Source organism: Seriola lalandi, unplaced genomic scaffold (assembly GCF_002814215.2).
Source record: "Seriola lalandi dorsalis isolate HSWRI2012SDOR001 ecotype SW California unplaced genomic scaffold, Sedor1 jcf7180002054365, whole genome shotgun sequence".
In the NCBI taxonomy this organism is placed as follows: Eukaryota; Metazoa; Chordata; class Actinopteri; order Carangiformes; family Carangidae; genus Seriola; species Seriola lalandi.
In genome coordinates, this window is record NW_019524918.1 from 76149 (window position 1) to 99492 (window position 23344).

Sequence of the window (23344 nt, forward strand, 5' to 3'; positions counted from 1 at the left end):
GGCTGTGTATTTTTAGCTGAAAGGTTGATGCACGTTTATGCAACTCCAAACAAAGTCAGCGGACTGCAATGAAAGAAAAATGGGCTGCAGTGAATGAGAAAACTAGTGCACAAGAGCGCAATGATTATATCATTTTTAGCAACCTATAATTACCTTCCTCCATGTGCATGTGTATGCAGTACAAACAGACATGCACGGGCAAAATCAAAACCTTGAGAAGAGAGATCGTAATTGATTCAAATCTTTTATGGCAAATATTTATTTACAAGATGAGTTGCCGTCTCTGTTTTTCCTGGGCTCAGCTGGCCTGCACTGCCCTTCACTTGAGAGCAGCCATTAGAGGAGAAAGGACAGGGAAGTGGGGAGAGAGGGAGAGAGACAACATAGAAATCTAGGGGACGATGATGAGGAACCCAGAGAGAGTGCAAACCAGAGATTACATCAGAGAAAACAGGGAGGAAAGGCTAAATAGAAACTTTGTCTGAAGCCCCTTGCGAGCAGCAGAGTCCGGAATAAACAGAGAGAGTGGATGTGGGTTGAAAGATTGAGCAGCAGGAGACACATTACTAAGAATCTGTTGGTTGCTACAGATGTTGTTCTGTGTGCAGCCATGTCTGTTTATCACTTCCCTCTTCTCCGAGCCCTCCATCGCATCTCCCCCCCCCCCCCCGCCTAGCCTACATCTGTCAGAATACAGCCACAAATACCTGACAACTTCCACCATTTACAGCCACCCCCTCATCTACCCATCTTTCTTCCCCCACAATACCTCAAGCTTCTGTTCACTTGCACTCCCTCCATCTTACTCTCATTTTATTTAGTCTTTATGGGTTTACTTAGCATTTTATCTACCCATAAAGGGTGATAAAAGAAAGAGCTTGTTTTTCTATAGTTCGATCAGCAATTTATTCCAACAGATCTGGGTCCACAGATGCCTGTATAATTTGGTAGCGTTGCTCTCAAAAAGGCCATGAATTTAGCCACAAAGTGGAACATGAGGTCCACATGGTCTGTGCTGTGCTCTGACAACCTACTTGTGGCATAAAGCATCTATTCTGAATAGTTTATTCTCATCCTGCAAATACTAACTGTTGCTTAGGCTTTTTCTCCTGTTTCCAGGCAGATGTGCTATAAATCCAGGCCAGAGACAGACTGGCCAAGGTCCTTTCCAACTCTAATCTGTTTATGTGTACCAATCGTAGCCCCCCTCTCCTACATCTCCTTCTCCTGCGCGCGCCTCCGCTCTGTGGCCAGGCTGACTGGTGACCTATTAACCCTTGTCTGGCAGTGCTTTAACCAGACAGCCTCTGCTGCACTCGGGCCGTTGGCTGCCGGTCATGAAGAGCAAAAGAATAACAGTGTGTCACCCGGATACGCTGTGAGTCAGACATTGACTGACAAAGCGCTCAGATAGTATATCGTCTCCTCTGTCTGTAGCAACTGAATAGGAATTGATCTTATTCAGCTGTCTCATAATCACACCGTGCCTGGCATGCTATGTGTATCGATCGCTGTGGTAACAAACAGGAAGTGGATATGGTCTGTGACTGTACTGATTAGGGCCTCTGTGTGCATACAGGTTCACGGAGGCAGATACCATTGTGATGGGAGACGTGACATACGGGGCCTGCTGTGTGGACGACTTCACCGCCCGGGCACTGGGAGCTGATTTCATGGTGCACTATGGACACAGTTGTCTCAGTGAGTACCTTTACCTGCCTGTGAGCATGTTTGTCCGTCTCTCTGTCGTCACTCTGCACTCAGATTGTACCACATATAGGAACGTGATGCGAGCAAGCATCAAAGACTCCCACCTACAGAGAGTCGGCTGCATGAAAAAGAAGTCAGACCATAGAGAGACAGACGGACGGACGGATAGGAGCTATTGATCAACGGGAAACATAACTAGTTGGTGCAGCCTGCTCAACTCTAGTACGGAAGGCATATCAGACCTTTGGAGCCTGGACATCACATTTACCCAGCAGATCAATGGGGAACATGCATTAGAGCAGTCCTTTGAAAACCTCAAGTAGTTCTTGAGGACCTTCACCCTCGCCCCCGCTGTCTGTCTCTTGCAGAACATGGGAGGAAATGCTAAATCAATAGTTTTGATATATCCCTGCCAGAACAACCTCACCTCTCCCAAATACCAGGGATGACCAACAGAATTTTAATACACTGTAAAGCGCCCTCTGTGTTTTTTCTTTGTTTTTGTTTTTTTGTTTTTTTTTAGTTTGTCTTTGTGTGTGGTGTCTGCGCACAACTGTTGTTTGATTTTCATGGAGGAATTATGTGAATGCTTGCTTGTATGTTTGCGAAAGAGATAAGATGTTGATGCATTCCCATTTAAGCTCAGAAGAACCCAGTAAAGGCAAACATAAAGGCACCAAAGATCAGTTTTTCTTTTGCTGGTAGTGCAGTAAGATCAGACATTAATTGATGGAAGCATTCGTCAAAGAAATGGGGTGAACTACAGATTCCCAAAGAATATGCCGAGTGTAAGAGTGCCAGTGTGTATGTGTTCCTGACCTTCATCACTCAATCATGAGGACGTCATCTGCACTGTTTCCCAAGATGTCACACACCCTGGGAGATTAAAGACACTGTGTTCTGACTGACTCATAGAGAAACCGTCTCTCCTGCGCTCCTTTATTTCCCTTTCATTTCCTCTGCGGTATCTCCTTTTGAATATTGGTGTCGTCTCGTCTTTTGTCACCTCCATCTAGTGCAGGACAACACGGGCAACATCATGAAACCATGTTTTTGTATGTTTTAACGTTATAACAATATTTACTGCTATGAGATATGGGAATCGACCACACTGATGTTTCTGAAACTGAATGTCTGACTAGTCTGCACAAAAAAACACCAAGAAAGAACGTGTGTGGGCAAGAGAGAGAGGGAGCTAAATATTCTTTTATTATTAATAATATTTGTTATATTTTTACATTTGTCACTTATTTCTTTGTGGTTATTTAGCAAACTGGTAAAAGCACAGGAGGAAAAAAAAACTGGCAAGGCATAGCTGCCTTGCTCAGATAATACCAAGCCAGCTGCCATTGCTTTCAGTATTACTGGACCTTTTTCCACATCACAAGCAGATCATTACTATTTTGGTGGCATGACTCATTTCACAAGAGCTTTATAAAGCAAAACCTACCCGAGGCACAATTTTAGTTTGAGCTGGTGTAATTGACATTGACCGGCATGGCACTTGGGTTTAAATGATAGGCCAGTTAACAGTTACATCCACAGACATTACTTACTAGGTATTTTAGTATTTCAGTTATTACGCTATACACACAATTTCAAATTCACTGCTCAGATGATGATTTTTATCATTGTTTTTTTTTAAGGCTGTATGCTATGTTTTCATTGGCTCCTTTCTAAAATGACCCACATGTTTAAAAGAGCAGCTACAAAGAACAAAGCTCTGTCATTATTATTATTATTATTATTATTAAGGCTAAGACATTGAACAAGGTTAAGGAGGTAATGAGAAAAAATGTAACACTCTGCCTACTGTGGTATCTCTACAAGGCTCTGAACACCATTTATCTGATCATTTATTTCAATTCAAACAACAGGAAGGTGGAATAAACAGGGAAGACATTGTTGGTTAAAAGTAAGAACAATGAGTTGCTCATTTGTCATATACATATGTGGAAAGGCCACGTGGAAGTATTCTCCACATGCACAACATGGAATGGAACCTGGTTGGACGTATTGATTCGTAAACAAGCCAGAAAACACCATTACGTCCAACCTTTTCTTAATCCCACTTGCTGCAAATGTGCCTGTGTGTGTTTACATGGGCACTAACAAGCAGCTGTGCTGACTGACCTTATTGCTATGACACAGATGAATAAAACCACTGATGGTGCAAGTGAGTCCTGTCCATCTCATTGACTGTGTCTCTAATTGCAGCATCTAAGTGCTCTCAGGCTACCATGCTAATGTGAGCACAGATCGATGTCACTTTTCTTTGCCCTTTGCGTTTTAGGAGTGCCTATAAACAAGCAACAGACAGCTGTTCATCTCAGTCTGGATTTTTTACACAACTCCTCCACCCTGTTTTTAGCCTTATGATCTGTCTAACTCCTTGGGTTCTCACTCAACATGTGGCTCGTAACCAAAGCCTACCTTTTAATTTCCCTATCCATCCCCAACCATTCGCTCTCCGCTGAGATGTGAGCCCATTCATCACTTCTGTTACCAGTTAATTGACAACCCACCCCTCAACACTCACACACACACACACACACACACACACACACACACACACACACACACACACACACACACACACACACAGTATCCTATTACCTTTTCCACTTCTCTCTTCCATCCCCTATCTTGTGGAATTTATATAGTTCATTATTAAATCGCCTATCCCCATCCCCGAACTGAATTTCAGTGTTTTCCATCCTACTTTCATAGGAATTTCCTATTCCTATTCATTTCATTCCTCACTCCTGTTTCCATCCCATCAGCCCTTTGTAAAGATATGTATCTCACAGCTCTTCAGTCTCTCCCAGGCCACACTTGTGGTTTCTTCCCCATTGTCATGCTTTGCTCCCCTATCTCCCTCTCAGTGTTGCTTTAATCAAGGCCATCAAGTGAGCTACATTTGCTCCTAATACATTTGCACCATAATGGTTCATTTACTTAATCATAACAAAAAAAGAAGGTCCCCTTGCTCCTGATCTACAAATTAAATGTAACACCACAGGAAGAATAATTACGCTGATCAATGCAAACGATAATTCTTCTTTCTTATCCGTGACCTTTCCCCCATCTTTTCTTGGACTCCCACCTACTTTTTCAACATCTATCTCAGCATGTCTCTAGCTACCTCTCTCAGGCCCGCGTGCGTAGCAAATGGTCTGTGAAATTAATGGCATTAATAGTAATCACATGTGTCCCTCTCCTTCCCTAAATAATTGAGGTCTTTGCATCAGTTGCCACGTGTGCCGGAGACTCGCAGTGAATAAGTTTCAGTTATACGACACGGGTGCCTCCTGCGAGATATATACATATGTACTGTGTTCCCGTGTAGCTGCATCGCTGAATGTTTGAGGCAACATCAATAGTGTATATACCGCAGGCTTACCTGACATAACGGAGTGAATAATTCATCTGTCTTTCTTTCTCTTTGTCTCCCCGCAGTCCCCATCGACTCCACAGCAGGTATTAAGATGCTGTATGTGTTTGTGGATATCCAGATGGACAATGCGCACTTCCTGGACACGGTCAAGTTCAACTTCCCCCCTGGACAATCTCTGGCACTCGTCAGCACTATTCAGTTTGTAGCAGCACTGCAGGTGATTGCGCACTGGGTCTGTCTGATTTCGTGTGTATGTGGGTCTGTTTCCGTGCAGAGAGAGCCGAGGTAGAGTGATTCACTATCTGTAGCTGAATAATTGTTGTCACTTGTGTGTATTTTCAGATTTTCCCAAGTATTTTTGAATGTACACAAACACTTGTTTATATTTGTACAGTATACTTTTTTTGGTCCCTGGTTTTTATGAACAAGCTCACACTCCACACTTAAGCTCAGTTCAAGAGTGAGGTTCTAGAAATCGGCAAGCATTTATTTTGGATTTGAAAGGTGGAATGAACTCGGAAGGCCTCTCGGTTCAGCGTCGTGCTCAGCTCTGCTCTTTACATAAGCAGTGGCAGCAGCTATAGCATTAAACTTGAACACCGTTTTTTTTTGTTTTTTTTTCCCAGCCTCTCTTCTATAATGCCTTTTGCAGCTTTCATTTGCTGTGCTGAACCAACACCACTCTGGGCCTTCACTAATGTAACTGCTGTTATTTTTAAACCACGCTCTGCCCATGTGGGTCATATTTTATGTTGGGGTGTTTGAGTGCATCAATGTGTGCATATGTGTCCGTGTTTGTAGTTGTGTATTGCATCCATCTCACTCATGTCTTACGGTGTGTAGGCTTGTCGAGGTCACACAGTATGGGTGGGAGAAGCTGGGAGTTCATCTGTATTCCCTGTGGACTGTCTTAAATAAGCCTTAAATCCTTCAATTTGTCCTTCCACCTCCAAGCACAACAGCTCATTTTATTTTTCTTTTTGCTGTAATTGTTTGTTCTCTCATCTTCTCTATTTGCTTAAATGAATGTAGCTGTGTGGAAAATATTATTTCCCTTCTTAATCTTGTGTTGATATTCTTCTTATTAACATCTTTTCATGATTTATTTTTAGTATGATATACAGGTGACTTCACTGGGAATTAAATCTTTGGGAGAATTAGTGACATGCATGACCCCTTCAGGATCACTTTAGGGCCACATTAGTATAATCTTTTCTGTTCTTTCTCAGTCCTTTCATCATTGCCCTCTCTTGATCCTTTATTTTTTGGTTACTACGTACTGTTTTAACCCTAACCCTAATCCTAACCCTAACCCCTAACCCTACGTACTGTTTTTCCATATACATATTCAGTATCTTCTGTCTAATCTGCCTCCATTTTCTGTGTCTTCTGTTTCTATTCTTCATTACAAAAAAAGTGGAGAGCAATTGAATGCAGAAAAGTGAGAAAATTAACTGAATAAGTGCACAAGTACAGGCACACAGTGTTATTAAAAACACAAAAAAGAATTGGATCGGCCATCTTCACCTTTTTTTCTGCTTAATACATAGTTTCTGTTTTGCTATCAGCTTCTAATGGTGTGTACAAGTTGAGAATAGCAGCTAATTCGGTTGTTACTTTAAGACTGTCTCTCACAGCTTTATTTTTTGGAGATCCATTCCAAAACAAGGAAGAGGTTAAAGTTGAGATGGGCAAAACCTGTAAATCTCTAACCATCTCTCATTCTCCCTTCCTCCATGCTGCAGGCTGTGAGTGCAGCCCTCAAGCCAGAATATGACATGCTAGTCCCACAGTGTCGACCTCTGTCACCAGGAGAAATTTTGGGCTGTACCTCCCCTCGTTTGGACCGCAATGTCAACGCCATAATGTAAGAAATCTCCCTCTTCCTCCTCCTGTCTTCCACCTCACAGTTTCAACCCGGGCCCTGTCCTTTCTTTTTTCCTTTCTGTTAGTTAGAAGAGATATCCACATATCCGAAGACATCCAGCCTTGACTCATCCCGTCACTGCTCGCCTCCCCTCCAGTTAGACACAATAATTATCCCTGCCATTGCCATTCCCCACCCATGTGACATGCGGATGGATCAGTATGACATCACACCAGTCACACCAGGCATACATACATGTGGCTAGCTGTGACAACCAGGCATGTCTGTGTGCTTCCGATCAGGCTTCTGTAATATCCAGCTGGATATAACAACCAGATGCTGATCCAGGATGGCAAGGCTAAAAATACCTTCACACTGTGCAAAGCAGTGAATTGTATGAAGCCAGTCAGACACGGCCACTTTGGGCTGTTTCAAAGCAACCACAGCACATCCACACGTTCGCCAATCTTCCCATGTTTTAAAGAAATGTTTTCACAAAGTGTTCCACCTACTGTGACACGTACATGGTGAGAAGTGATAAACTGCAGCATGTCACCGTTTGTCTCTAAATTAGTTTCATTGCCTGCTTTTTGTTTTTATTTTCCCCTTCATTTCCGATAAATGGAACAAAAAAAAAGATGTGTAGTAGTTGTTCGCTGCACGTGTCCTAACAGACTAGCTCTTCAGTGTTTTGACATCAACATAAACGCTGCGCATGTGAGACTTGTCAAAGTGATGCTTATCTCACTGTGCTGCAGGGAAGAGAGTGCTCTGTCAAAGTAACAGGTCCGTGCAACAAACAACACCTCCGCAGCCACTTTGTGTCTGTACATCTCATGCAGCTCTACAGTAGAGAGAATCTTATGCTTTACGGTGCATGGCGAGTTGAAGTAATTCCCCAGGTATAATTATGTCTAGGTGCTTCAGCCTGGTACGTCTGATCCACACACATCTGGTGGTAGTCCATGTGATTAAAATCTCCCAGTGCATGACATTAAAACGGCTACACGAGGGCAAGCTTTGCTATGTGCATAAGCCAGTCCCTGTGGGAGACAAAAGTGGTGTGCGTGTGTGTCTTTGTACATGTGAAGGAAGTGGAAGGGTTAGGGTGCGCTTCACCTACTAATCCAATGTGCGTTGTCTTTGATGTGTGAGTCGGGGTTTGTAGGGGTGTGATGGGAGACAGAATCGATTAGCCTGCCTGAGAGTTGGTACGCTTCTCCCCTCCCATTCCTCCCTCTCTCTCACACTCTCTCTCTCACTCTGTGTCTCCACACATGCACATTCAGTATACTTGTATTCGTGTACATTACCTCAGTGAATAACTGTTAAGGCATTGACACAATTGATTATCCAATATCTCTAACAAAATCAGCACAGAACAAGCTTTTATTTAACCAGTGCAGGGTTTTGTTCATCACCTTTAATAGTACAGTAAATTCATATTTAACATTGAGTTATATTACATTAATTAGGAATTAGTCAGTGCTCCAAAAATCTTACATGCACTGGTTGTAATTGCATTTTGCCTAAGCTTTGAACTACTTGAGCATTATGTAGAATGAGTAGTGGTCCATTAGTCTTTGAGGCTTTAGAAAAGGCCTGGTCTGCCTCGTTTTTATAATGAAGAAAAGTATTTTTAAAAGCTGAAAAGTGCATTGAAAAGAATTATAAGAAATGATCAGTCGACCATTTCTATCTGCCTGTTCTCTTGCTCTCTCCTCATGATAGAACAGTATGAAGATGTAAATGTGAAGATAGGGTGTTACATAATGCAAAGACACGTAGCATTTACCATTAAAGCAACAGCACTTTTACAAAGAACAATAGAATATGGATGGAAGAACTGTGATCGTGGAGAGAGCTTGAGTCGAGCACAGCAGCCTCTTAAAGCTAAAGAGAGCTGAGGACAGCCCTGGCTGAAGTGCAGCAGGCTTATTGTTGGGAACATAATTATATGAGGTCCTTGGATGTTGCTAAGCAAAGAGAAGCAGTGCAACAGAGGCTGTTCTCAGGTACATTTTGTGTTGTCGCTCAGTGTTATTTGTGATACACACAAGTACAGTGAGACAGACGTGTGCTTTGAAAGCACTGCTTTCACAAAGGCCCATTCACACACACATTTACAAATAAAATCTTGGCGAGATTTGTCTCCAGGTAGTGTATATGGCAAACCACCCACAGCCATCTCTAAGCTGCTCTAAACACTGACCAATTAGTGGGTTTAATTGCATGTCCTGTCTCAGTAGGCCTACTAAGGCTGTACAGTAATGAGTAGGGGTACCAACCTGAGCCCCCTCACACTAACAGCAGGATTCTTCTCAGCCTGACCCCGAGATTGGGGGGTTATGTCAGTGTTCTGCCTGAGCTTGTGTTTTCAGGCACCTACATGACTGTGTGTACTTATGGTTTTTGAACTCTGCCTCTGCTCATGCTCTGGTGAATCCCCAGCACCAGACCCAGGGTTAATTGGAAGGGCTTGCATTCTCTGTAAACAGCATGCTCCAATCGTCGGGGTCATGTTCCTGGACAGCAGATATGGGCAAGCCCTCTACCCCAGCCTTAGGCCTTCTGCCTGGTAAAACTTTGGTATATTGTTAAAAGGCTGCAGAGAGTAAATAGATTAGATTAGAGAGAGAGAGAGAGAGAGCTGGTGGAAAGAATAGGAAAATAATAGGCCAGTATTTAATATGATTACATATTGAACATTGACTGTCTAGTGCAGGTTTCCGTGGCACAAATTGTGTTTCTTCGTTTCTTTTCTTTACTTCTAACACTCAATTGATTGATGTTTTTTCTCTAGTTATCTGGGAGATGGAAGATTTCACCTGGAGTCGATCATGATAGCAAACCCAGACGTCCCTGCCTACAGGTATTGTGCTCTTTCCACCATTTCTCTTCAAATATTTTCATGTGTCTGTAATTTATATACTGACAGCATTAAGAAAATTTTAGCATTACATTTCTAATTTTATTTACACATCTAAAACATGTTAATGGAATAAATTAATCTGATTGCAAAAGGTAAACAAAGGAGAAAAGTAAACAATTTTACAAATAAAGATTTTAAAAGATATGTGAATACCCGTTAAGATGATTTATAGATAGAGATGTTTTGTATCATGCCGACGGTCGTGATCACTGGCCATATTACAGTGTCATGATAACATTTTGTGAGTATGAAGTTCTGCTTTGATGAGGTCTTTAGTTTGCATGCAAAGTGAAATTGTGTTGTTATAGACATATGCACTGTCGCACAGATCACAGGTCCCTCTCATAAACAAGATTCTAATCTCAAGTGAACCCCTTGTACCGGAGAAAAGGAGATTAGATGCTCAGAAATACCTCCATTTTCTCAAGGATACACTGACTCCTGTCTTACTCGATGGCTTTTCATGATTGGATTTTTTTCACCTTTTCTTGCATTTCTATCCTCAAGATAGATACCTGAACAATAGAGGCTAATGTGTATAATGAGGTTTGTGTCTGTTTATGTCTATGCAAACGTTCCATTCACATTTGTGTGTCTTTGCCTTTTTCTGTCTGTGTTTATTTGTAGATATGACCCCTACAGTAAGGTTTTCTCCAGGGAGTACTATGACCATGAGGCCATGCGTGCCTTAAGGCTCCAAGCTATCAACAACGCTCGTTCAGCCCAGAGGTGGGGCCTGATCTTGGGCACACTAGGCCGGCAGGGCAGCCCCAAAGTGCTGGAGGTGAGTGTCTGCACCCTCCTTTCAACATGTCTACATGTCCTGAGGCCACTTATGCAATGGTTTGTAATATTTTTCAGTGTGAGTTTCTCTGACAAGTGATGTGTTGACATGAAGTACTAATAGGACAAGCAGTCTTCACACTGGGAGCTTGTTATTTCATATTTAGGATGATGCAGCCACATAGCCATAGAAAGTTGTAACCTTGATCCCACAGTTGGCCTCAAGGTTGGCTGTATTGCAATGTTACTGCTAGGGATGTAAATTTTCAGCAATTCCTTGTTATCACTTTGGCGACATAAATGAGAAATAATCAACCATAGATAACAATTTAAAAGCTAAAAAAAATACAGCACAAAAATCCATGCTTTCCTTCAATGAAAGCTTTTTCAATTAATTGGCAATTTGAATCTTAAATCAAATTAATTACAGAAATTCAATCACTCACAATTGGTGGTAAGGTTGTTATTCAGCAACCTGACAAACAGATTTCAAAGGTTAAGTGTAATGAGACTGGGATTCTTGCTCCCTTTTAAAACGTATACGATTTTGAAATAGACAACACTAATCATTCAAGGCTGTGGTCAAGGCTCTTTGTATATAAGTCACACTTTTACCAACTGTATCAACATTTGATATAAGTCGAAAACACTCACTTAGATAGAAATGATGGCCAGGGAATTCATAAATACTATGTATGTGCACACACTCACATGCTGGTCCATTAGGAGCAGACTCATCAATGAGAAACTCTAAGTCTTTGTAAGTACGTCTGAGGGTATCAATCGATTGACCAAGATGCCCTCTCTGGTCACTCCTAATCCACAGCTGCTCTTCCAGCTGCTTTCCTCTCCCGCTCTATATTGCTCTCTTTTTTTCTTTCTCCTTTGTTTGATGTACCCATACTTGAGTTTTCTGTGCTGTTGATTATTTGGCCTTGTCATGTCATCATGTCTGAAATGAATACACATTACATCCTGGTAGAATACATGGACCTCCACTTGAACCCTACATGTAAAAGGTTTAAAACCACATCACAGCTAGGTTTCTTCAGTCACTATACATCCTGATGCTCATATTGGTGCACGTCTCCTGTTTGTAAATACCCAGGCTTAAAAGACGAAGTTAGCATTGATATAAAGATGTCAGCCAGAGAGAGAAAAGTTTTACTTTAGGGTGGCAGGAGGTGATGGATTAAAAAAGGGGGATTTTAATAAAAAGACCCACCAGCTCTCCCATAGTGATCTGTCGAGATTAAGTGTAGTTTCAGATAACCTCTCAATTAAGGGGACAGTACTTTCTGCGATAAGAGCACAGTTGTAGAAATGTCTCATGATAGTCCCAAGGACAGTGGATATCAGCAAATACTGGTACCATTATCTCACCATAGAGACATTTGTGAGATGTCTTGGCTGCTTCCTGTATCCCTGAATAACACCCCTCCAAAACTTCTGGTGTCTGGGCTTGTACCCGAGCGGCCTGATCCAGCTCAGCCTTAGGAAGTAAAGTAGGGGCCCCCCACTACCTTCCAGGGTGGTGTAGGGGTCTAGTGCATTGTGAAATGCCAGGCAAAGCTGAGAGCAAAACCCTGGCTAGGAAAACTGGATGGTGGGATGTACAGTGCTACCTCTTTGAGGTACCAATCCAATATAGTTAGGCTCACCTCTACATATAGCCCCAACTATGACATCGAAGTCCTGGCTAGACCCTCCTTTTCCAGTGTTGCTTCAAGTGAAAGAAGCCAGAAGGGTGTCAGAACCCGCTTAGCACCACTGTTTTCCCCTATAGAAAAAGTTTGTCACAGATTACAACTGTGTCATGGAGGGCAAGGCTCTGACTGGCGTTTGTTCAGTCAGTTGTTGAACCTCAGTTTCAGAAAGTGTACTCCCTGTTGTTTGTCAAGCAATGGACCAGTTCTGTCACTTGCCAGGAAGGGTCATGGGAGTTGTTCTTTTGGACTTATGGTTTATGATTGTACCCCTCATGATGTTGTGTGGGTTACTTCAAGAATACAGTGAGAGGTGTGTTGTATACTCAGCAACAATCAAAGTGTGTTCTCAGTGGGGGGTGGGTTTTGCTTTGTTACCAATTGCATGATCTTTATGGACAGAATTTCCAGGTACACCCAAGAGGTAGAGAAACATCAATTTGTTGTTTGTGTCCTCAGGACTGAATCTTTGCTGATGGTGTAGTTCTGTTCGCTTCATCAGCCTCTGACCTCCAACACTCATTGTAGCAATTTACAGCTGAATGTGAAGTGATTGTGAGAGTCAGCTCTTCCAAGTCTGAGGGTGTTTTAGTCAGCAGGAAAAAACTGGATACCAGACTTTAGATTGGGAACGAATTGCTGTCAACAGTGAACAAGTTCAAGTATCACTTGGTCTTATTAGTTTATTCGTGTAAGATGTCCTGTGAGAATGACAGGGGGATTGGTTCAGTGACAGGAATAATGGCCATTGTGCTGGACATCCATGAAGAGGGAGTCTGAAGCAAAAGTGCATGATCTGAACTCTTGCCCTCTCCAGTTTTGAGCTCTGGGCAAAGACTGAAAGAATGCAATTTTGGCTATGAGCACCTAAACTGAGTTCCCTTCTGTGTGTCTGGGCTCATAGTTGGAGGGTTAGGAGACTGAACATCCGGAGGATGAGTAGAACTGCTGCTCCTTTGGGAACCTAATCCAGATGCTCCTCTGTGGAGGCTTTTGGCCAGAGCCAAATGGACAGAGGAAGCCCCAGAATATGTTGGAGGGATTACATATCCCAATTTGGCCTGAGAATGCCAGGAGGAGCTAGAGGACATGGCTGAGGAGACAGATTTGTATGTTACCTTCCTTACCTTGCTCTCACTACAATGTGGACTTGGAAAAGCAGCAAAAAATGGATGGATGAGGCTTCAGAAACTGACAGCTGGATAAAATAGTCTTTCTGTTAAGATTGACAATAGAGGAAAAACCTTGGGAGTACCTTAGATTGGACTGCTTAAAAGATTGTGTCTGTTTGGGTGGAAGTCATGGGCTATGCAACTTATGATTTGTTACAGTGGAGTTTCACAACAGAAGAGAGAATTGTGTTTGATGTGTGGATCGCAAACCATTTCCATTGGTCTTTTATGCCTCCATTCTAGTGATAGCCAGGGCCGGAGGCATTATGTTTTTTTGTGTTGTCATAATACGTACTTCTGTCCATCCCATTCTGGTGAACATGATATCCCATTTTTTGGCCATAGCTCAGAAATTCATACGCTAATTATGACGCAATCTAACACAAAAATCTAAGAGGATAAAATGATGATGTGATGACATTTTATATCCAAATGGTCAAAGGTCATCTTCACTGTGACATAATGTTCTGCAAATACACTTCTGTCCATGTTGTAGCTCTGGAGGGAGAGATTGTGTCCATATTTCCTGCATGTTGGCTGGTTGGCTGACGCATACAACCGTGAGGTGGTAATTCTAGTACTTCTTTCTCTTCCTAGCACCTGGAGTCAAGGCTTCAGTCTCTGGGCAAGAACTTCACTCGAGTTCTCCTGTCTGAGATTTTCCCCAGCAAGCTGGATCTTATGCAGGATATAGATGCGTGAGTATTAAGATACACACTAAGACACACCCAATTGAGTCCATGTGCTATTCATTGTGTAAGAACTGCTTGGCCATGGTAGCTGAGGTAAAAACGATAGCCCATATACTCTTCGCCATGCAGAAGCCAACCCAGATGTTGTGAACTCAGTTTTCGCTACATAACGTGAATTCAGAAAACAAATCAAGCAGCTTGTTTAGGTCGTGTTTGTGGCTGGTTTGAAGCTGATCTAGTTGCTTGCAAAGACATTTTGGTCTATTTGCCATTACAATACCCCCGATGCACAGTGCATGAGGCATTGCGGGGCAAAGAAGCTTCCTTACGCAGCAAAAAGAAATAGAAGATTTTATTTTTGTTTCTGTAAAGATCCTCTTATACATGTATTTGATAGGTTTTCCATGTCCAAGTGCCAAAGCTTCCTGCAACATAAAAGTTTCATTGTTTTGCACATGTCACCAAAACATTTTCTCCTTTTGCTCACTGTTCTCTTCATTTCTTACCTCTTAACCCATTTATACCGGATGCTGCATAGCGCCCCTCCCGCCGGTTGCTGCGTAGCGTAGCATTGAGTCTCCTGCCGGTTGCTGCTTAGCGTAGCATTGAGTCTCCTGCAGGCTGCTGCGTAGCGCATATTTATACATATTTTACATATTTATATGCTGCATGCGTCATGAAAATGACGCAGCATCCGGTATAAATGGGTTAATCACCATTGTGTGTCTTTGTTTTATAGAACGGGTGATTTATCTTACAAAACACCGGCCCCCGCACAGCTATTACAATCAACAGCAAGTAGTCACCCAAAAGTTATAATCAACAACATTTGAAATGTATTCTGTAAGCATCATTGCACACATAATTGGGGAGTCAGCATAATTTGCCAGTGCACACTATAACAAGGAGCTGGCAAACAGTAGTCTAGAGTCTACAGCTTCATAAACAAAATTGGCATTCATGCCTCGGTCAGACTCCATAGTTTTGCCTTCGTAGCAAAAACAAATAGTCCGGCGTAATGAACTTGGGATGCTTGATACAGTTTCCTCATCTTTGACACACAGGGCATAGAAAGAAGAATTTTATACATGAATAATCTATTCAAGTGCTTACTTTTCACTCTGTACTTTTGCAATAAGGTCAGAGTATGATATAAACCAAAAAAAAAAAAAAATTTGCCTTGCCCTTGGCTCCAGATGGCTTATTATTTATTTATTTTACCTTTAGGTTCCAAATTCTGTTTAATCATCTTACCAGAGTCTAAAAATATGTTGCCTTACCTGAAACCAAGGAAACTGTGAACTCATCACACATAATAAACACTTTCACTCTTAAACAATTAAACTATTGGTGAAGTGGGAGGCTATTGATGCACACGTGGTTCTTGTCATTAATACATGTTCTTTATAAAGACAGTGGCCAGGGAAATGTGTTCTGCCATTTAACACTGTTTCCCAGCCCAGCCACACCCATTAATTTATTTGAAAAATAAACTCCTCGGGGCGACCTGGTAGCCAAATGGTTAGGGCACATACAACGTGGGCTCGTATGCCTGGAGCTGTGAGTCCGCGGTTCAAATCCCATCCAGCCTCCTGCTCTCTCCTTGAATATCCTGTCAGTCTCTGCTGGTCCTATCAAATAAGGACATAAAAAGGCCAAAAAAATAATAATAATAATAATGATAATAAAAATCAACTCCTGAGGTTTCTTCAATGAAATATCAAGTGCTTAGACTTCAAGGTGCAGTTCCAAGGTGCAGTTCCTCTGATTTGTCTGACTTCCAGCCGGAATGACCAAAGGTGAAGAATGATTAGGGGTTAGTGACACACTGATGTGCAACAGCTCCAATCACAGTCACGCGGGCACAGGCACTCACACAGTCACACACGCGCTCCTCACACTCCCTCAGATTGGCCTCTCGCTGCGGAGTAATGAGAGGTGTGATGTGTGAGGGAGGAGTGGGTGAGAGAGGGACAGAAGGTCTGAGAGTGAGTCGGAGAGGGAGGGAGGGGGAGAGAGAGAGAGATGCAGAGGTAGTTGAGGGGGCTGTGTTTGGAAAGAGAGCGATCACGGAAAATGTTTTTTTTTCTTTGTTTTTTGGCTCTCCTCCTCAGACTGATGTATGAGTGTAACTTGAAAATTATGTAAGTCAGGCACGATTCACCGAACCAAAACAAACCCTCATTACAGACAAAGAGCTTTTCAACAAGGTCTGTTTCAGCAGCATCTATGGTATTGATGTCAAGAAAACCAAAGTGTTTGAATACAAAATTAAGGCCTGTTGTATAAATATATATCAGATGGGAATACACTATATGCTTCTATAGGGAGTTGCCAGTTTATTAGGTACACCTAGCTAACTAATTTTCACGTAACAAATCCTATATAATGAGATTTTTCTAATATTTAGTCTTCCTGTATTTATACAAATGGGGTGTAAAAAAAAAAAAATTTGAAACATCTCTCAGTTTAACAGAACATAATTAAGTAACAACCTCCAAAATTACCATACATTTGAATTAACACCTCTCTAAAACAGAATTAGAAACAAAGCTGAACATAGGTAGACTCTATTGCAGGGCTGTTGTATTAGACAGCATTAGTTTTAGCTAGGTGTACCTAATAAATTGGCAACTGATTCTAATTGTTCTTTGTACTATTGAAGACTAAGGCTTGGTATCATTTGAGGATTTTCAGTACTAGTGCCAACACAAAACCTCCTCAAAGAATAAGACCTTCAATAACCGGAGCAGGCATTTGATGCCAGCTTTTAGTCAATGACAGTTTTGATACTTGATGCTCTGGTCAATACCAAAAAAGTATCAAAGTTCAAGTTCCTGCTTTATTTGAGACCATTACATTTATTCATCATAATGGTGTTTTTGTCAGTGTAATGTGTTTGAAAAAAAAAAAGTTTTAGTGTTCCTTAATGAGTCTAGGCTAGATGAAAGTGGAAAATGAAGGTTCATTTTGGAAGACATGACACACTGACAACATTGTTTACATCATTAATCACAGATGCTTATTCAGAGTGAAATTAGACAGCATTGAGTGGATGTCTCCTGCTAATATTTTGGTATTTTGTTATTTATCAGCCATTTTATTTTCTCTCTTTTTCTTCTGTTTTTCTCCCTCACTGCTCAGAAGAGTTTGTAAGAACACAGGTATCCTACATGAGGCTACAATAAACATTACAAACCACCAGGTGGTTGAAGCTGTGTTGGATCTGGCTGAAGGAGGAATAGAAGAGAGCGAGAGAGAGAGAGAGACAGAGAGATTGAGCAATAGACGATGGGGTGGTAAAGGACGCATTAGTGCTCAGCACTAGCGGACACGGCGCACTGTACAGAGCCCACCCCCAGGCTTTCTCTGTCATTAGACACACACATGCTCACTCATATAAAGAGAGGCGCCATTAGCATATGCTCTTAAGTGTGTAATTAGGCTGTCCCCAAGCAGGTTTTAAACTATTGTACAGATATCTCCACACCACACACACTTATCTCAACTAGACCGCAAATACCACCCAGTGCATCGCAGCCTTTTATCTTTCTGTTTGAATTTTAATTTTGACTCCATTGGAATTAAATTGTTTGTTTTAATTGAATTGAATTTGCAGTTAAAGGTGAAAACTTTCCATTTTCCTGCCGAGCTGAAAGGTTAATTGTTCTTGCTTTTGGTGGTTCAAGAATGTGAGTGTAATTGAAGCAAAGCCACGCAGGTGGTCATCCAAACAGTGTCAGGGTACAATGGGCCAACGCAGGTAATGTGGCGAAGCTTGGGCTCACATTGCATAGTAGCACTAAATGTCATGCGATCTTACCTTTTATATGTCGCAGCAGAGCACTCACTAGCCCTGCATCCTGCTTGTTTAATCCTTATATGTGTTGCGGGTTTGTATTTTCAGTAGAAGTAAGTACAGTAAGGAAACACATTCTTTAGAGAGGGACTGAGCAGACAAGATTTACATCAAAGTTTTGTTCGTTTATTCTTTTTTATTCGGTTAATCTTTGCCTGGTAATGTTCTTTAGTTGTGAAACAAGGCTCAGCTGCCAGAGACAAACCCCCACCTTTTACCTGTGTCTGTACACCTCTCTCTTTCTTTCCTCCAGCTCTCACTTTGTTTCACTGCACCCCTTGCTGTGTGTTCTCTCTTCTGTGCTGGCTAGATTGAAGGCCAGATAAGAGCTGGAAATACAATTTGGGCTACATTCAGGGGGCAATACCTGGCATGGTACCATGTATTTTACTGAACTGCATCGTTCAGTCAGTCCCTGTGCTAATATTAGAAAAGTCCCCTCTGGCTCTGTGTGCCAATCAACTATCTGCTGCTCAGGAGGGATCCTCTCTGCCTTCCCTTTCATGCTTTCTGTCTTACTTTCCTCTCAGTGCTAGCCCCAAGGATTTCATTGAAAGAGTCTTGGCGTCCTTATTAATCACCCTCCCGCTTTAAGCCACTCCCAGCGTTCTTTTCACTTCATACAACAGCAGAGGCTCACATACATGTGCACACACATGCAAACTGTCAGACTTCTCCTCCTGTAATTAGTCCCTTCTCTATGTGTGTACGAGCTAAGGCGGTTTTGATACAGTGTTTGGCTACGAAACAGGCTCCAGTTATGAAAAGAAGCTGATGGACTTAAAGGTCATATTTCTCCATCTAAACTCAGCAAACTTAGGTCTGAGGAGATTGGTTCTTTGTACAAATATCTCTGACTCAGCTGGCTCTCAAATTAGTAGGATGAATAAGAATTCACCCTTTTTTTTTTTTTTCTAAAGTGTTATTTGAAAATGAGAAAATGCCATGCGTTTGCCCAGAGGGGGTGGAATATTTCTGTGACAGAAAGAGGAGTAGAGCGAAAGTCAACGGTGCAATCAATTCTGCAGTTGAGAAACTGTGTGAAAGTTGGCAAATGAAGAATAGACAGATGGGGGGATGTGACGCAGTAGACATGAAAGTATCCAAGCGATTATTGCAAAAGATGTTTTTTGTTTTTTTTTGTCTTTCATGTGTTTTCCATCTATGCCTCTGTACTCGCCTGTACTCCTTTGCTTTAATCGCAAGCAGGTATATTCTTATTGACATTTACCTACATCTAGCATTATCTCCGGGGCTTTTATATGCACTGCAGCTAAGTTCATATCTGTCAATATTCCTGATGGAGCTCCATCATTGGGATTAGGGACAAGGGAGGGTCTGCTCCCTCCATGGAGATGGAGCTGTGGATAGCATTGATCTGTGAAAGCTAACCCCTGTAGCCCCGGCCCATTCTCTCGTCTCCATTTTCCCATTGTTCATTTTTCCCTCCAGCTGTTTACATCCACGCCCTCCTCATCCCGCTCTCATGCATTTTCCAGAGTAAACACTTCTCTCCCTGCCAATCTTCCTCCTCTCTTCTGCCTCTGTTCTCTCCTCTCTTCTTGCCTGTGCGTCTTTACCCCCCCCCAACCACCAACACCCCCCCATTCCCTCTGTTTTCATCTTCATTGCTCTCTTTCTCCCTATCACTGTGTATCTGTGTCCTCTCTTTTTTTCTCACCCCCTCCCCATCTCTTTTATACACACACACCCCCCTATTACCCCCCGCTCCCACCAACCCCACCACCCTGTCTGCCAGCTATGTAGGCTACCTCCGTGGAGACCGGGCTGGTGCGGCTTTTTTATTCACACTCACCTATCCTCTCCCTATTTTCTTTTTGCTGCATTTCTTCTCTTTTCACCTCTGTTCACTTCTTTCCCTGTTTTTTCTGTTTATGCCTCCTGCAACCAAGTCCCCCCCACCACCACCACCACTACCACAAAACCTTCCTCCGTCTCTCTTTTCAGACTCCCTCTTTCACTGGCTAGCTATGCATTCAGACAGTGTAGTGTGGCTGTCTTTAGAGCTGTTGCAAATCAGGACAGATCTCTCCAACAGATGCTGGAGATCAGGTGGAGGGAGGCTCCCTCCCTGCACAACCCATTGCATCACATATCCACATGCAGCATGGAGTCGCAGATGTGCCCTGCCTGTCTAATAGGATCTTGGGCTCTTACCCTCTCTGACTGCTTCTGTTTTACGCACACATTTGTACTCAGTCATGGATGTACATTTGTACTTTGTCTCTCCTACAGGTGGGTCCAGATTGCTTGTCCACGCCTGTCTATCGATTGGGGCAATGCCTTCTCCAAACCCCTGCTGTCTCCATATGAGGTAAACATGCAACTTATAGTCTGTTAGTGAGATCACAGCTGTCACTCACCTATCAGAGGGGGCTCATGAATTATACACACACACACACACACACACACACACACACACACACACACACACACACACAGAGAAACCTTTTTGCCAGTACACAGACCCCTTGGCAGATGTCCTGCTGAAGCCTTCAAAGTACAGAAGATAGGGGAGCTACTACAATGTTACAGTATGGGAACGTGTTTGAAAGGGTGGTGAATTTGTATAGGACTCATTAAGGCCTGCTTGTGCTGGAGATGGAATAGCACACCTCCTCCTCCTCCTCCTCCTTTCTCTCCCTCTCTCCCCAGCTATAGAGCACACCAGCACACATTCACATAAAACCAGCATCAGCAGCAGACTAGCCCCCCCTACTGGCTAAAGGAATACACAGTCCCTCCCCTCCTGCAGCTGTCTTGTTTTTCTAAAGGGAGAGAGATAGATCGGACAGCAACCCATAAAGATCCATTTCAAAGCAAGTGTTTGTTTGTGTGCCGCTGCAGCTGGTGTAGCAAGCCTGCAAAAAATAAAAAGAAAAGAAAAAAAAAAAGGCTTGCTTTGTGATGGGTTTGGCAGTTATGTGCTATTATGTGACTTGGCTGCTTAGCATTTGATGTCAACTATTAATTCATTCAGTGATTTTCCTCAAAGATATGCCACTGATTTGGATCCTTGTGAAATGGATGCGAGGGGAATTGCTGTCTTGAATATTGGGTTTTGATTTGAAATGGTTGCTGTTTTTCTCCACTGCTTGTGCTGCACTTATGTTTCAGGATGAGGCCGTTAAGAATAATGATAGCATTCACCTCAGAAGAGAAAGTGATGATTGTTTTGTATTGCTTTTGACTGATGTCTATAACGGTGCATTTGTAGTCTGAAATTCGCCCTGCTGTAATGAGGAAAGCAGCAATCTGTTTTCTTAAGCCGTTTGTGTTACAGCTCACGTTGCTCTCCCCGGCAGCTATTTGGGTACAATGTCTGTACATTTAAATAATTTGCAGCTGCACTTGTGTCTAAACATGTGTGCTTGTGTGCGGTTGCGATAAGTCTTAATTCACCACCATCTCGTACCTATGAGTGTTATAGGTCTCAGTGCGCTGTGCTTTTTCCACTGTGGCATTTAGAATGAAGATGAAGAGGAGCAAGATGGGAGGATGGGGTAAGCAAGGAGAAGAGGGGAGGTGGGGGGGCAGCAGCAGCATTTATTTTCAGTGCGTCTCATGTTATATTTATAGTCAATAAGACACACTTGGCTCTCCTGTCAGAGCAGGGATTAGCAAGAGAAGCTAGCTTCCACAGAGAGAGGCAGTTGGTGTGAGAGGGGAGAGGAGGAGAGCAGTGGGTAAAAGCTGGGGAAATAAGAGACGGGTGGAATAAGGGCAGACGAGAGAAGGAAATGAAGAGGACTCTAGCAGAAAGATGTCTGGGGAAAGGAAAGGCAAAAAATAAGACAATAAAAGATTTATTCCAGTATACAGTTTGTTTGTTTAGGAGTAAATACTATGGGATTTGGTTGACCCATATATTGAATTTTTAATTGATAGAGCTGAAGGAAGCATGTTAGGGTATTATTTTTGTCAATCCTGAAAGACACATACACAGAGATCAGATATCTGCTACATTTTGCCTTTTATATAAGACTTTATACATAGTGTGTGACAAAACCTTGGAAAACTTTTTTTAAAAATTAAAAAAGAAGCTTCATTTCCAGTTCCTCTATGGAGCAAGAAAATTCATATCTGTGTTTCTACTGCTGTTGCTTTTATCCTTTCATGCTGCTTGTTCATATGAAGGTATGAAACCACATTTAAAGGGAGTGTTGTATTCCTGTGTCTGTTTAAAGATGCAGCCACCGTGTAAGAGAACACTATCCTGTCAACGTTGGTACACACCATACTAACAAAATAAACTACGGTAGCTGCACACAAGCTGTGTAACAGTGATGAATTATGTCCCACTAGAACAGCAATTTCATCACTTTGAAGCTGCGTTTTTTTTTTTTTTTTTTATGTTTCCTTTGAACTAAATTCTCTAATGGGTCAAATGGCTGTTTTTTTATGATATTAATATGACTTGTTTTCCTCATCATCATGTTTCCATACATTATCTAAATAATCCCAAACATTATATGAAGCTGAAGGGAGGAGTCCTGGCATCTAGATAGTTTGAAAGATGGATGATTCGTTGGATAAATGAATAAATGATCACATGATTTGTTCATTCATGCAACATCCATGTTTATTTATCTGCTCAGTCATTCAGCTGCTCTCCTTTCTTTCATTCACAATCGGTATTCACAGGCGCCTCTCTTCCATATGGAGCAGTCTGCACTTATGTCACAGCACTGTCATGCCAGTACTGTTGCTCTCCTCTAGCAGCTGTTGAGTCGTGCAGTGCAGCTGCATAGGGATAACATGACAACTCTGCCTGTTATCCAAGCTTAATATTATGACACCTGTCTTGTCTGTACAGTCAGTCTGTTGTGTCTTCTCATCACTCTGCGGTTTTCTTGCAGCTGGTTTGCCCAAAAACTGCAAATCCAAGACTGGATAACAGGAGGGGTTGTGTACTGTAGCATCTCCTAGGGTGCTGGAATTGCAATTTTAGCTTGTCATCTTTCTTGTTCTTTTTCATTTTTTACATGATTTGTCATCCGTCTGTCTCTCAGGCAGCTGTGGCTTTACAGGAAGTAGGCTGGAAGGAAGTCTACCCCATGGACTTCTACTCCAATCAGAGCCTGGGGCCGTGGGCGCCCAACCACCCTGACAACCAACCTGTGCGGCCCACTCGCAGACAAGCCCAGGTGAGCAGGGGTGGGAGATAAAAGAATGAATGACAGGGGAGGGAGAGGAGAGGAGGGG

General features: G+C 42.4%; 1 protein-coding gene across 1 annotated transcript in view; it reads left to right on the forward strand.

The window, feature by feature from the left end:
- dph1 (diphthamide biosynthesis 1) overlaps nucleotides 1-23344 on the forward strand; it is a 55926-nt gene that overhangs the window by 31410 nt on the left and 1172 nt on the right. Inside the window, exons 4-11 of the mRNA XM_023408534.2 lie at nucleotides 1580-1701; nucleotides 5170-5324; nucleotides 6853-6974; nucleotides 9778-9846; nucleotides 10534-10690; nucleotides 14165-14265; nucleotides 20375-20453; nucleotides 23152-23286. Of these exons, the coding sequence (XP_023264302.1) occupies nucleotides 1580-1701; nucleotides 5170-5324; nucleotides 6853-6974; nucleotides 9778-9846; nucleotides 10534-10690; nucleotides 14165-14265; nucleotides 20375-20453; nucleotides 23152-23286 (940 nt within the window). The remainder of the gene's footprint in view (nucleotides 1-1579; nucleotides 1702-5169; nucleotides 5325-6852; nucleotides 6975-9777; nucleotides 9847-10533; nucleotides 10691-14164; nucleotides 14266-20374; nucleotides 20454-23151; nucleotides 23287-23344) is intronic.